The sequence below is a fragment of the Parus major genome, chromosome 7 (genome assembly GCF_001522545.3).
Source record: "Parus major isolate Abel chromosome 7, Parus_major1.1, whole genome shotgun sequence".
Classification (NCBI taxonomy): domain Eukaryota; kingdom Metazoa; phylum Chordata; class Aves; order Passeriformes; family Paridae; genus Parus; species Parus major.
The window spans coordinates 6,694,888-6,710,973 of NC_031776.1; the positions used below are offsets into that span (position 1 = coordinate 6,694,888).

At 37.5% G+C, this 16,086-nt stretch overlaps 1 protein-coding gene across 8 annotated transcripts in view; it reads left to right on the forward strand.

Moving 5' to 3' along the window:
- Window positions 1-16,086, forward strand: part of GULP1 (GULP PTB domain containing engulfment adaptor 1) — a 143,681-nt gene that overhangs the window by 80,895 nt on the left and 46,700 nt on the right. For all 8 annotated transcript variants that reach the window (XM_015635109.2, XM_019007533.2, XM_015635107.2 and 5 more), the window contains one exon: window positions 71-132. In XM_015635109.2, the coding sequence (XP_015490595.1) occupies window positions 71-132 (62 nt within the window). The remainder of the gene's footprint in view (window positions 1-70; window positions 133-16,086) is intronic.

Genomic DNA, 16,086 nt, shown 5'->3' on the forward strand with positions numbered 1-16,086 from the left:
TACTTAACAACTGAATATTCAGTGCTTCGAATAACCTATTCAGTGCTTCTTTTATTTTGCTTTTCTGTAGACAAAACATGGATGCACACTCCTGAAGCCTTATCAAAGCATTATATTCCCTATAATGCAAAGGTAAGAACATCTGAAGTTATTTTCTCCTCATACCTTTAGAACACAGCACATTCTATCTTGTTTTTAACTTGGAAACTGCAGAGACAGATTTGCCAGATGAAATAATGAAGACAAGCTTAGTAAATGTCTGTTTTGCAGGTGAAAATGTTCTGTTTATAATAGCCAGTAGATTCTTGCTCTGAACTATGGTTTGCTAGAAAGCAAGCTAGTGTTCCTTCTCTGCTTGATGTTGTTTTTTTTTAAATGGATGGAAATTCTGAGTGCAAAGGAATTTAACATCAGGCTGCATGCTTACAATATTATTAAAATTAATGGCACAAACTTCTTTTGAAGAATATCAAAGGCAATGAATAACAACCCTTTCTACTGGATATATTGAAATGTCAAATACTCAGGAAATGTGGTAGAGCAATAATAGCATTTTTGCACAGTAAAGCCAGAGTCCTTGTTTTTATTTTCTTATCCCAATTACAGTGAGATAAGTTTATATAACTAATGCTTCAATTTGTCTAATGACATTCCTTGACAGGAAATGCATCTTGCCTAAGTACCTGAGAACTTAAAGGTTCCTAAATACTTACCTAAATACCAGCTTAGAAGATAGTTTGTTAAAAGGAGGAGAGAATATGCAGCCATCAGCATAACTCACAGAAAACTGAGTAATTTGCAATTACTTGCTCAAACTGAGAGTATAATTCAATAAAATTCTATTGTGGGATGTTCTGGATAATATTCTCTCATGATTAGTATTTCTTAATATAAAAAACTTTCTTAAAATGGTCTTAATAAAAAAAAATCAGTGTGAAAATTATTAATATAAAAATTTATATTTCTTATTATAGATCTAGATAAAAATATTTGTTTCACAGGCCAGGACTCAGGTTTCTATATGAATGTTCCCTGCATTTGTATTTGCAATTTTCTTTTGCTTAGTATTGCCACACAGTGAGCAAGTGTTTGTAGTGGGAAGTGGAGTCTCGTTCTAACACTGTCCAGGTTTTGAACGTGTTTTTATGCTGTGTGTTCTCCAACTGAATTCTTGTCCAAAGGATGTATTACCATTTAACTGAATAGCCTTGCCAGACACCTTGGCTTTATGTTACACTTCTTGAGAGGGAGGATTACTTGCCTTGGTGACTGTGCCATCTATTTTAAGAGCAACCTGAAGCAGTGAGTTTTTTCAAAGCACTGAACAATGGCTGTTCACTTCTGGTATTTGAGAGAAAAAAGAAATCTCCTTCATCTTTCACGTTTCATTGTCTTGCTTAAGGGCAGATCTGGTGAGTAGGTGTCAGTGCAGCTGCGCAGAAAAAGAATTAGAATACAGAAAATGGTGCTAAGGTGCTGGTAACTGTAGAAACAGCATCAGCAACTTGTAGAGCAGAAGAAATGAATGGAGAATTCCAATCTAAAGGAAGTCTGCTCTCAGCCTTGTTAGGAAGACTCTAGGTCCAAAATGTCTTTCCACTTATTTAGGCTGATACATACCTAAGTATCTTCTCCAGTTTTACTCCTGTTTGTTGTTTATTCCAGGGCCTCCTCCACCTTTGTGCTGGTGGCCTCTAAGGTCTGTCAGAACATTTACAGGAAACTGAAATTTAAATACCACATATGTTGGGGTTTTTGGTTTTGTTTTGGGGAGTATTTTTGTAGGTTTTTTTTAATAATGTTAACCCTTTTTTGTCATTTGGATCTCTGCAGAAAATTCTTATTTAGAACTATCAGTTATTTGATTCAAAGCAAGCAAAAAATTGCTCTGCTCTGTAACTGGAGTGTAAAGGGTGTGAGATTCCCTACCCTGTTTGTTTGTTGACACCTGGAATAAATTTGCACAGCTTTTATGAAGTTAGCTGGCATATGCAGGCATAACATTAATAAATCTAGATGATGATATTTCTGCCTCAGTTCTCAAATATCATTCTTACTAATTTTTGCAGTATTTTCCACTTTAAGAGGAAAGTCTGTATCTATCTACCCTATTTGGGGTTTGCAGCATTTTCATTTTCAAGTGAAATGTCTCTCTGAATTCATAACTTGTAACTATGTTGTGAAAGAATGATTAAAAGCTTCAGAAAACCTTCATAACACAAGTATTGAACAAGACTCATTGATTTTTGCCCACATTATTCCACCTCCAATTCTCTAACAGTCAGTTCATGTATCTTCCATGTTTGTTGGGAAGAAAAGACAACACTTGATCTGATTTATTTCAAAAAGTAATCACATGAGTGAAGAATGACATGTTCAGAAAATCAAACCAGTCTGATGGAAAGTAATACCAGAGAGGTTATTTGTCCATGAACAAGTGGGCTGTATTTTACTCCATAGTTTTTTGGATGCAGATTACTGTGGATGGAAAAGTGGTTTCTGTTCTTTATAAGGCACGAAGATAATTTCTCTGACACTAATTTGAGATGATCAGAACACGGGAAGAGTTTACTGGGAAAGATGAGATTTTGTTGATTTCTAAGACAGCTTGTTGATAAAAAGCAGTTCATGAGTTGAAAAAAATGTTAAATGGCAAATTATATGTAGCTTTCCCAAGTCAGCACTGTTACAAGGCACGCTATTAAAAAGTATATTTAAGATATATGGTGAAATTAGATATAGCAAGATATTTCAAACAGAGCACAAAAATGTTGAAAATTAGAAACTACTGCAGTAGAAGAGAAATTATGAGAAATAATGAATTTTCCTACTTTAAATTTATTATAATTAGGATTAATGACTTAACACCAATTAATTTTCTTTAGAGTACCAAAATGTCTTGCATGTGATCATAATTAATTTAGTGTTTAAGCACAGGAAAAATTAGTATTGTGGAAATACCCAAATGATATAGGAAAGCAGAAAATTGTAATTTTACAAGGGAATGCAAATTTGAACTTCTTAGTTATTTCTGATACATTACAGTCATTAAGTTTGGGGCTCATTTTACCAAAGATCAATAAACATGTAAATAAAATATAAAATATTTAAAGTCTGCAACAGGTACTCTCAACAGACTTGGTTTGATTGTTCTTACCCTCCAGAAGAGGACCTCCTTCAAGAAATGAATCAAATTTATGAGCAATTCCAGTGTTTCTTCCTTAAAATCCATTTGTGTATAGTAATGCAAGGCAGTTTAGTATAATGGATAACGTTTCATTTCTTTCCTTTTTCTGGAAAAGGAACCAATAGTGCCTGTGTGTTTCAGTGAAATATTTGTGGTAGATCCCAGTTAAAAAACAAAAAAAAATGACAAGAGTTAATTTAACTGAGAAAGTGACTAAGAAACAGTGGTCATGTTTGTCAATACTTTATAAAGTCCAGCTGAAGGACAAATCAATAGTTCTCCATCTTCAGGGCTGTCATCTTCTTTGAGGCTCTGCTTGTCATCCTTTGAGCTTTTCATTTTCCTTGAAATTTCTGAGTCCTGTGTGACGTTGCTTCATCCAACTGTGAAACATTTGCAACACAAGTAAGTTATGGGAGCTGGAGTTTCTTGGCAGGAGTAACAAATAGTTCATACCTATTAATGGCATTCAGCATCGGATCTGAGAAGTAATTGGAGGCCTTCTCTCAGTAATGCAGTAAGATGTTAAAAATGTCATAAAGCAAGATGGAGACAAAGCTCCTTGTCTACATTGAAGCTGATGTGAAATCTACCACAGCCCTAAAATATTTCCTATCCTGAGCTTTGTATCTGAACAGTTTGTTTCTCTCGCATAAATTGCCATCACATCCATTTATTTAGGACCCTGGCTGCTCAATTACGGTCTTTTTCATCATCTCTGACTTTGAGCAGTCTAATTTTCACTTCTCTCATCAGGGAAAAATTATTTTTAAACAGCTTAAGACCTTTAGATAATGTCTTTTGGTAGCAAATTCTAAAATCAGTTATTTTGCATATTGATGTAATTTCTAACAACTATAATCTGGATTGAAATTACAAACCTGCAAAAGATTTTACAAACCTGCAAAAGATTTAGCTCATTGTTGGACTTTGAAACACCTCAGTTTTAGGAAAATGGAATGTCCTACGTATCCTTGAATGTTGGAGTTGTCCCTTGGCTGTCCTGCATTTGGATTAGGATTTGATTTGGGAATTGAAATGGAAGAATCCAGTGTAATATAGGTTGGAACAGACCTCTGGAGATGATCCAGTTGATTCCCATCTGAGAAATTATTTCAAAGCCAGGTGGTACAAAACAGAGCCTTATGCAATTGAGCCATAAATGCCATTAAGGGCAGAGATTCAGAGCTTCTCAGCAGCCAGTTCCAGGACACATTCCCTACAATTCTGACTTCTTTTTCCTTATTTCTAGTTTTAATTTTCTGCAGCTTGTAACTCTAAGCCATGCTTACAAATCCTCGTGTGTACTCCAGATTCATCAGCTTCAGGCTGAACAAGTGCAGCTCCATTTTTCCTGACCATCATCTTCTCCATCACATTCCTCACCACTTTCAACCCCAGCTGAGGTTTGGCTTTTCTAAATTCATCCCTGCATGCCTGGAAAATATATCTGTATTCCTCCTCTGTTGCCTGTCCCTGTCCCACTTCCACACCCTCCTTCTGTATCTCTGCCAGCTGTAGCTGGATGCTGTTCAGGGAGGCAGGAATGCTTTTGGGAATTATGCAGTCTAACTGATTGCTGCTTGGCCCTGGCTTTAAGAGAAAAGATGATGTTGGTGTCTTACTAAAAGGCTTCAACTGCCATAGCAGTTGGTCTAGCAACCTTTCACATGGAAGTCAGGTTTACTTCAAGCTTCCAAGTGTGATTGCAGCTTAAGGGAAACAATTAAACTACAAGGCCTTATTCACCCTGCAGGGCCTGAAGAGTTTCCCTGTTGGGGTGCCTGTACAGGGAGTTGCTGAATGTTGCTACTTATACAGAGCTGGTCTCTTGGTGACAGAGGGCTGTGCTCAACATTAGGAGCTAATATTCTCAAGTTTCTGGAGCATAGGTATTGCCATGTTTCTTACTTTGCCTAGATATGGGGAAGAATTTGGCCTAGGTGTAATTTTAAGCTTGTGTTTTATTTTACTGAAAGAATGGGTTATTGTTCTATTTTGTCTTGGCTATAGAAGGGCTGGGGCATGAAACTCCTGGAATTTATATGACTTCTGGATTATGGGTTACATAATTTATACATGCATGGTAAACTTCTTCCTGGCTCAAAGCTTTTTGCAACCGTTTACTACAAGATTTGGTTTCCTAAGTATGTGTATTGTTTTGGTCAAGTTTGAATATCCACATCAGGGGATTCTGTGGTGTTGATTTCTCTGGCATGGAAGATTTATGTGGATGGTGGGATTAACTGAGCACATTGGTGAACAACATAGCACCTGAGACCCAACCTCTACTAGGTCCATTCTTTAGATTATTTTTGTTGTATAAATTATTATTCTTCATGTAGATAATTATTATTAGATTACTCTTCTAAATTGTGATTCTTTGTGTAGAAGAGCTATTTGTTGGAATGAGGAACAGCCATGTATTCAAGTGTCAATCCAAAAAGTTCTGAAGGTAGAATATATTTGTTTTTATTGAAAAGGCATGTGGAGGTTTTTCTATGGTAGTAATAGCAACTCTCAACAGCAATTCATAATGTTGCATTTAGAGCACAAGTCCTATGAGGAGCTGCTGAGGGAGCCCCAGATGCTCCCCAGATTTTAACCTGGACAAAATGAGGTTGAGGGAAGACCTTATTGTTCTCTGCAGGTTGTAGACAGGTGGGGGTTGGTGTCTTTTCTAAGGTAACAAGTGACAGGACAAGGGGAATTGGCCTGAAGTTGTGCCAGGGGAAGTTTAAATTAGATATTAGGGAAGCTTTCTTCACGGTCAGGGCGGTCAGGCATTGGAACAGGCTGTCCAGGGAAGTGGTGGAATCACCAGCCTTGAAAGTGTTCAAAACACATGTGGATGTAGCAGTTAGGACATGGTTTAGCAGTGAGTGTGGTAGTGCTGGGTTAGCAGTTGCATGCAATGATCTTAGAGGCCTTTTTCAACCTAAATGATTCTATGAATTAGTATTGAATGCAGCATCTGAAGCCTATTTCTAAAGATACCCCATTAACTGTAAGTTTAAAAGTGTGTTTTGAACAATTGCATCACTGGCCTTCCCTGGTATTGTCTCAAAAGAGGCGAGCAACGGGATTGTCGAGACAAAAGTCACAAAATCATTAGAAGCTTTGTAGCAGCTTTTACAATGTCATTTTCCTATTCTTCAGAGAAAGACTAAGTCAGTATTTGGGTTTTAATCTTCTGTGTGTGAATGTCTTCTAGTCTGTGATATTCAGAGTCATGAGTTCCTCAGCCCTGGATAAGAGCAGGCACTCCACTAAGGAGCAGTGTGTGATTTGCCTGTTCAAGACAAACGAATAAAGCTCAGAGGTCTGTCCAGTCAGAATTAACAAAGCAAAAAAGAGTGTGCAAAGACCTCAGGGTCAACAAAGATGTACTCAGTCCTCCACATCCCTCTCTGTTCCTTCTCTGTTGCTCATATTTATTCCCTTGCCTCTCCCTAAGTCTGCTTGAAACTGCCAATTAGCCTCATTAGCATATCCTCCGGGATTCCCTCTGCAGCTCTATTTCCATGAGAGCTGTCAGCTGTGGGAATGTGAGGTTTCTGTAAGAAGCCCTTTCAGCCTCTGCACTGTCAAGTGGCAGGTGAGTTGCATGCCTGACACTGGAATTTAATAGGCTGTAGGGTTCAAACATCTGGATTATTGTCCTCTTGGGCTAGGTGGCCCACAGCTGTTTATAGATTGGTTTGCTTTAAATTAAATCAGCATGCACATGAATTACTCTTTCTTATTTCTCATATTTAATCTCAGTCTTCTATAAACTAGAAACAGAGCTGGTTTGTAGAAAATAAGGGAATGGCACAAGATTTTTAGCAGAAAATTCTATAAGGAGATACAATTTTAAAAACGAAACCAAGACTACAGGAGTCTGTCCAACAGCCAGGCTGTTCACCATTCAGAAAAATTTTCACATATGCTGATCTCCATGAGGATTCATCCTCAACAAACCTTCAGACAAACCACCAGCTGCAGTCTCTGATTTTATTAACTTTAATAAAATAGTAATGTACACTAGTCAGTTGTGGATCCTGGTCTGCAATGAATATTTCTCTCAGAAATACCTCCTGCAGATTAGTCTGGTTCAGAAAGAGTAAAACCAATCTTGGCCTGTTTTAGAAAGCATTTTGAACTTTGAACATGAGAATGATAGGTGTAACTTAATAGAGGAACTAATAATTTCTGGTTTGGAACATAGCAGAGGAAAAATATTTGTATTAAGTAGTTCATAAACTTTGTTGAAATGTTTTGCATTTTCACTTGGAATTATTATGTCCCACTAAAAGGGAATAATGGGTTACCTTGGTCTAAACTTTCTTTTTTTTTTCTTCTGTGTTTTCATAACTAATATTCTCTTCATTCTGAATCTTGAAGTAAAATCAAAACAGGGCAGGTCCTATTGTTTTACAAGTTATTTTTCAATGTGTTGCTGTAGTATTACTGAAAATAGTGAAAATGTAGAAACAAGGATGTCCATTAAATCTTTGAACTGTATGGAACCAAGGGTTGTATTTGAAGGAAAAGAGAACATGAAGCATGAGCTGGAAAGGTTCTTAAACCCTGTCTTGTACTAATGCTGTAGCTCCCAATGCTTCTGAGTAGGGAGAAACTAGGAGGACAGATAAGTAACTCAGCAAATCATGTTAATTAGAGTTAAAAGATTAGGTGGGAGGGAAATCTTGTTTGCTCATGAGTACAGGTTTATTGTGGAAAAATGCATTCAAATCAGGAATGTATAGGTCTTGTTAAGTCAGAATTTAGAGGCCATATCCCAGCTTGCACTTTATGAGGCATTGAGGACCTGAAGCTCTTAAAGGCAAACACATTGTCAAAATGAAAAATCATTCCCCAAAATTGCATGTGCATACTTAATGCTTGAATCTTAAATTAAGATTTTAAATCTTTAAAACTAGGTGTGGGTTTGGGGATTAAATTTTGGGTTTTGAAGAGGGGCAGGTGGGAAGGTGGGACATCTTCACATGCTTTTTTTTATCTTTGAAATCTGCTGAAGCACTCTGTGTGCTGTATAACTGTTAATTTTCTAGTGGTTATAGCTTTTTTATTTGTGTTAGTGTTTGCTGTTTGATGTCTAAGAGGAAGAATAGGGTCGATGTTTAATATTGATTCATCAATAACACTCAGAGGTACAAACTGAAACTGTGCTGTGCATTTCCAAGGGTTTACTGCAATTTATCACAGTTCATTAGATGATAAATTCTTTGAAGCTAAAGGCTATCTTTTTGATGTTTGTACAGCCTCTAGAATAATGAGAGATAGGCTGTAGGTGCTACCTTGATGCAAATAGTCATAGATCAAAGCTCAAAATAAGAAGGCAACAGAAGACCTTGGTCTTCTCTCATGAGCTTTCTTCTCACTTGGGATCATTAAATGATAATGCAGATAAGAAATGGGTGACTTATTATCCTCAGCTTAAAGATAAGGAACTGAGGTAATACTGAAGGTTTTCCACATATCTGCCCCAAATCTCTGTTCTCAAATCAGACCCCAAATTTTGAACCCTGCTTTCATGCCTTGAGCTCAAGATTAAATGTCTTCTCAATACATGCTCTCTTAGTGGAAAGGATTAGGTTGCTATTTAGGGAAGACTCCAAATCCTTATGTGAAGGATTTTTAAATACAAAATGATATGAGTATCACTATAATGATCTAGGCTAGATCAATTTTACCATTTCAACACCAGATTGAAGTCTTTTTTTGGAAAACATATTTTATGAAGTAAGAAGTGAAAGCTAATATTTTTGTTGGATTAATTGCCATTGTCAAATAATTCACAGATTACTTTCCATCTCAGTTATGTTCTCTTAAACGCTTCATCCAAGATGTTCATCTCACCTGCTGGTGTATCTGAGGTCATGATAATGGTGGTTTCATTTCTTATCTGATGTTGTCAGGTTGAAATATTTTTTGCATTTTGCTAAAATAATCATTCTAGTAAGAAAATTCAGTTTTCTAATTTGTACTGTTCAGTGGGAAGAATATTTCCTGTGTTTCAGTAGTGCTCTGCACATTTGTTAAATGATAACATAAAGAGACAGTTATTTCTGTTCCAGATAGTTTTTTTAAAATAAATTACTCCCATCCTAGGCAGATTTTGAAAAAAACACTGTTATGGATATTCTTCAAGTGCCTGAAGGCCAGGCGTTGAATTATGGTAATCACATCTGTTTTATAGCTGTCTTTTATGGGACATTATATATAAAGAAGGGAAATCTTTTTCTCAAAAACAGATTAACAAGAGAGAATATAGACAGGCTTATAAAACAGAAATCATCTCAGAGAAGACACCTCCAATTCCCTGGAGGAAAAGTGGAAGATCCAGCACAGCTAAACCAATAAGAAGTGCTTTTCTTGTTGAGGCCCATCGCTGGAGTTGTACTTCCTTCCAGAATCCGTGATGGAATTGAAGAGGGATTTAGAGTAGGGTTTGTGTTCTGTGCAGCACTACATTCACAGACAATAAGGCAGAGCTATGTTAAGGGTACATTCCCAGCCTTGGAAAGGAAGATTTCCTACATGTTTGTGTTTTCCCATAAAAATCTTGAATGCAATTCCCAAAAATCCTTGAACAGCTTACCTTGTGCTGTGGTCATGAGCCCACAGGAGAGGAAAACGCTGTTGAACTGCTATGGGTGAAGAGCAATTTTCCTCTGCAGCCCCTGCTCTTCATTTGCTTTTCCAAGCTGTGCTGTCTTGTTGCTATTGCCCCTGTTTAGTCCAAATAATCAAAGCAACCAGAACCAGTGCAGGTTGCCCTGTCATTTTTCTTTTATTCCAAGATACCCACTTAAAGATATTTTGTCAGAACTTCTAGCACATTGCAATTTTAAGGGCATAGCTACTGCTCTGCTTTGTCCCCTGTGTATTTATCTGCTGCATGGACCTTCTCTCTCTGTAGAATTAGTTCCTTCCACAAGTAACTAATTTGATTTTGACTTGGCTATCCCAGTTAAATATTCTCTGAAAATTTCTGAGTGTATTTTTTGAATATAGCAACTGAGAGAGAAGTCTATATGTGTCATTTCTATAAAATTACCAACACATTTAAAAAAGTAAATGTAGGGTAGCTTAGGAAGTACTTTCTAAGAGCAAAGAAAAAAAAAGCCTTTTTAGTTGAACACAGACATTTTCTTTTATCAAAATGCTAATATTAATTGCTGTGAATACAGCATTTAATTTAGATTATTCATCTGCTTCCATATTCATCACCCATGTGATTGTGGATTACACTTTGCATACTGACTCAACATATTTTCCCACTGAAGTTACATTACTAATAAAGCATTAGGCTTATTCTTTCTTTACAAATTAAGTGGTTCTCAGTATAGGAAATATACAGTTTAGAAAAAGAAAAAAACAACCAATGAAAAAACAACAAAAACAACAAAATTATTTCATGTTTTGTGTTCCTGTCCTTTAATACTCCTCAGCACCTGTATTTGTCCCATGGTGTCTATTATCTTGCCATCAGAATGTATGTATAAATTATTTACTACACACAAAGTAGTTATGATACCAGATTTTAAAGAGCAGATGATCTCTGGTAGTGATACCTTAAAAAAAAAAAAAATAAAAATTGATACTCTGTTCAAACTCTGGGTTCCTTGAGAAGCCTACCAAAATTTGTACTATACTTCCAAGCTGCTAGAGCATTAGCTGCACACATTCATGGCTCTTTCTTCAGAATGGCTCTTGTCCTCTGTTTGACAGCACATCGATTCTCTGAATCAAGAATTAAATCAGGAGTCATTTATTCTAATTACGGTGCAGAAAGCCTTGCAGTATTAAAAGTCCTGATTCAGAAGCAATGCAGTGTCCTTAAAATAGGCCATTTCTTATTTCACATTAAACTGGAAAAGATCTTTAATAAACTCAGAGTCAGGAACAATAGTTATTTGTTCCTATTACTGAGGCTATTTGTGTTGGAATGAGGATTTTGTTCCTAACTGTGACTTCTGTTTTTTGTCCCACAGGGAATTCCTGTTTCTGTGTTTATAATGTCATTGCATGTTGCCATGGCAAAAGTGTGATAGTACAAGTTCAGTATTATGTTAGTCAAGGACAAGGGAGCTATAAATTAGATCAAAATAAACTTGAACCTCAAAATGGGAGATGTCTGTGGAATTCAATCTGTGCTTTTATAAGATATTGTTAGTGTTTTCTGGTAAAAAGAAGAACTTCAATATTTCCAAATTTGTGTTTATTAACATATATATATATATATGTATATAAATCCATCACAATTTCTTCCAGAAAAAATTGTAGAATTTATTTACATTGAAGAGAGGAAGAATTTTGTGTCCAGCTTCAGTTGCTACAAGCTGAATGCTCAAGATTGCACAATCCCACCTTGAACTGGCACATGGAAACTCCTGGCTGCTCTTGTACGTGTTGTTATGGAAGAAAGAATCTGAAGCCTGTGCTCAGAGCCCTTCCTAACAATGAACTCATCTGGGAAACATCTCTTGGAAGGAGCAGCTGCTCTCACTGGTGTCATGGCCTGTTTGCTCCCCTGGCTCAGAGGTGCACCCCGAAAGTTCTGAGTGCATCAAAACGCTCCCAGTTCTAGAAAACTTCACCTTATTGGTAGAGCAGAGTGGTTTTGTCATTTTACTGAATTAAGATAGCTTTTGTTATCAAATACTTGAGAGCATATCTTGGTTTTTCATAAGGTCTTTTCTTCACAGTTCAGTTTCCACTCTTTTGTGGGGAGATAGACCTAGTATGTGCAACAAGAAAAAAGTCAGCGGGACAGCTGGAGCTTAACAGAGTTCAAGCTTCAGCTTGCTGTATTTTGTAAAAAACTAAGATAGTTTCAGGATGCTGATACAGAGCTGACTAGTAGGTGCTGCATTCAAAGGAACAGTGGGGTTATGAAAACCAGAGTGTTAATTCAGCAGGGCCAAATTGTCAAACCAAGACAGCAGCTTTGGATGGCTTACACTGGCTGTTCGAGTTGCTGTGAGAATACCAGCACTTCATCTTGCTGTTCCTTTAACTGTAGCATTTTACTAGAGAGATGTGTGTTTTTTGTGGAGCCTGTGGAAATCTGTCCTTTCACATTTGGGAGTGCTGAAGATGATCTTTAACGTCAGCTTGGGCAGAGTAGTGGCTTTACACAAGTAGTAACAATTAAAGGGTTTCTCATACAGCAATGCAGTGCAGTTCCTACTGAATGGCCAGGGTTGGTGGCTGGCATCTGCAGAGGTTAAGGGGGAAGAGAAGCAAAGTGGCCTCTGTGTTATGAAGTTTCTAACACTACATTTCACATCTGTACAAAGAGTCCTGGAGTTGTTGCAATTTCTGGGTCTTATGTTTAAGGTAAATTAAATTGCTGCATTGGCATCTGATTCATGGAAACAGAAAAAAGCAGCAAATGGTATCAAATTTGTTACATCAAGATATTTGAAAATATTTAGGACTTAGTGTTTTAGTACATTTAAGGGCCTACTTTGACTTTACAGTTTTCAGGAAGGAATGATTCTTGAGTTGAGTTGCTGCGGTGCAGAACTAAGTCTAATTATGAATTTGTAAAGCTGAAAAATCTGTCCACACTGTTATTATTTACTTCTGAACTTGAAAATTTGATGTATAAAATAGTGAACATGAATTATTTTAGGTGACTTTCTTCAGTGAAGGTAAATTAAATATTTTCTTTTTTTTACTGGGAACAATCCAATCAGGAATATAAGTTTTTCTAAACTGAGACATTCAAGCAGTGTCATGTGTCTTCAATGAGTATCAGAGGCTTTCCACATTTGAATATCCTTTTTAAAGGAAGTATTATATTTTATAATTAGGTCTGTTTGTCTTTTCTTGATACAGAGTAGTTCTTGTGCACGCCTTCACTGAATATTGGTTCAGCAATGAAAATTATTACAGAGCTAAAGATGTGCTGTTTTTTAAGACTGACCAGTCAGTTTAGAGCTGCCAGTTTGTAATTCTTGGAGGTCACAAACTAAATAGAATCTAAAATAATATGAGAGTAACAACAGAGGGTTGCAGGAGCTGGCAAGGATGTTATTGAGCATCTGTGGTTGGATAGCTCAGTCATTTTCTACACGAGTCAGAAACAATTCAGGCCACATGTAGGGTCAAGCTAGATCACATTAGTCAATACTATGCTCATTTGATGGGTTTTCTCCTGGTTGTTATCCTTAAACTTTCAGGCAGTATCCAGCTGTGCTACAGGAGGCTCTGCAGGGTTGATGAGTAGAGGCAGAGAAACAGAAGACAGTGATTTGATTCTGTTGTTTGGTGTGTCAATAGTGTGTGGATTGAAGTAAAAGAGCACTAATAACTTGAGGATGGTGCCTTTGGGTTACTCACAGACATCTTCTGCTGCAGTAAAAGGATCTGACAGTTTCTCCTACTAAAAAAAAATAACCTTTTCACATGTGTAAAGCCCAAACTGGAAATACAGAGTATGTCCAAATTTAAGCAAAATAGATACATTTTGGAAATGTGTCATTCTTTAATTTATGCCTTCATTTTGTCCAGCATCTGAGCACAGGATTCTTGCATGTGTAGGCTGAAGAGCATTGCAACACACATGAGGAAAGAATGCTGTCTAAAGAACCTGTGTGACCCAGTCATAGCCAGGATGATGAGAAATTGTTTTCCACTGATGAATTTTCCCTCACTGCCATTTTCTCTTGACTTTGTTTATTACATGCCAATGTTATCCTTGGTTTTTATTTATCAGCTATGGGAAGTGCACATGGGATTAAAAGGAAAACAGGCCTTCAGCATGATGTACTGCTAGTATTAGCATCACTGCCATTTGTGCACTGGCACTTTTTAAGCACTTTTCCCATACATTAAAGTTTTAAAGGAATGTTCTAAAAGTGACTTGAGCTTGCTGGCCTTTTTTACTCCAAGTTGGACTATCCCTAAGATGTATCCCTATCACCCTCCTGCTGCTGCCTTGTCACTCAGAGCTGGAGTGAACAGTCAGCTCCAGCCTACAAGTGTGTGGAGCAGAGCCAGGCAGTGTTCTGTCCTTGCCAGTGCCTAAGGTGGGAGTCAGTCTGGGGTGGCTGTGCTGCTCTCAGCCTGTGCCTGGAGTCTGAGTAGCCAGAGGGTGGCTGGTGGTGGTGTGTGCAATGAGAGGTCAGGGTACACCACCCCCAGTGCCTCTCTAATCTCCAGGTTCAGTCTGACAGCCCTTCAGGGCATGGCTCAGTTTGAGATGTGCTTCTGAAGTGCTGAAGAAGTGCTGGCTGTTTTCTCTTGTACAACTGGTGGTGTCTGTAGTGACAGTCTAGACAAGACACCTGTGTTACCTTTCCTACTCGATTTCTGTATTCCAGCCTGCTCTTATCTCCCTGGTACTGGTCCTAGCTGTATTAGCATTATTTTATCTTTAGAATTAGATGCCTTAATGCAGAGCTTTGATAGCTTTGTTGCAGTTTGATTTGTTTTTTTATTTATCCTTGTTGACAGCCCCTTTAGTATGTGACCACACTGGAGAAGATTTAAGTTTTGATCATTTACCAAGTGTGTCCTAAAGTCTTCTGAAGTTCTGCTTACGAACAAGCTAGTTTTGGTAATACAAATATATATTCTGGTTGTATTCTTCTTTCTGAGTGCCACTTTCCCTTCTGGCTGCAGTGGCACTTGAGGAGGAGTGTGACCTTGTGTAATTATTCCATTATTTGGCCTTTAAGGTTATACCAAACTGGATTCAGCTGACTTGGCCCACATGTCATATTTCTTCCAGTCGGAGGCTCAATAATTTCTCTTCTTACTATATCTGAACATGTGTTTGAAGACAGGTGTGGGCAGGATTAGGGCTGCCACAAGTCCTCAATTTCTCAGGTACTTTTGCCAGAATATTTCTAGGGATTCCTGTTTCCAGACATTTGGGCAGGAGCCACATCCAAGTGAGGTGCACTACTCCAGGGATATGTCTGTGGTCTCTGTCTGTCAGCTGTTCAAAGATATGTTGAGCTTTAGTTATTAAATAATGTTCTTTATTACTGATCAGTAGATGCAGACTGAAAGACTGAAATAACTTCTTGTACATTTGATGGTGGAGAGCTCTTAATTACTGCACTTGTAGAGAATAGAAGAAAGTACAAATTAAGCCAGTGGGGCTTTTTGAACCTAATTATTTTATGATCCTTTCTGTAAGGTTTGCTTTCTTCTCCCCAAATATTTCAATAATTTATAAAATAGATTTTTCTTTCTTCATATCTTAATTACTGTAAATGTTTATATTGATGGATGTAATACCTGGTTGTATTTTATTTCCATTAGATAACCTTTTTCTTTTTTTGGATGTTTTTAATTGTGCATTCATCTTTCTTCTTTGCCAGTAGTACTTGAACACTACCTCAAAAAATACCTAGAATTTCTTTCCTGTGTCAGGGCCACCATTTGTGCAGAACATTAGATGTCAGACAAGCAGAGGATATTTGGGGAATGTGCTGATGTCTGTGCCACTTTGCTGCTTCATACTGTGGTGAATTGGATTTCTGCTCTCATTTGAGTGGCAATCATGCCTGGGAGTTGTTTTTAAGGTGGCACTAGGAAAGTGCTTTCCAAAGGGGAAAAATCCAAACATTTATGTGCTCTGGTAAAAACTTATATTTATAGAGAATCGAGGAAGCTGCTGCAGGTGAGGAACTGGACTGTGGAGTGGGGAAAGACAAGGAACCCAAAATACAAAGTATTGTTTGTTTTATGGTCCCTGTTGTCCTTCTGCTGTTTGAGCGATGGAGAAGGCTCACACGTGCAAGGCTGAGCAAAAACTCTGCCTGGGCTTATGGAGTGGTTAACAGCTTAAACATTTGTACAAAACTGGTCCCACTTCTCTTTCCTTCTTGTTTTATACACCATTGTTCTGGTGTTCTCACAGTGTGGAT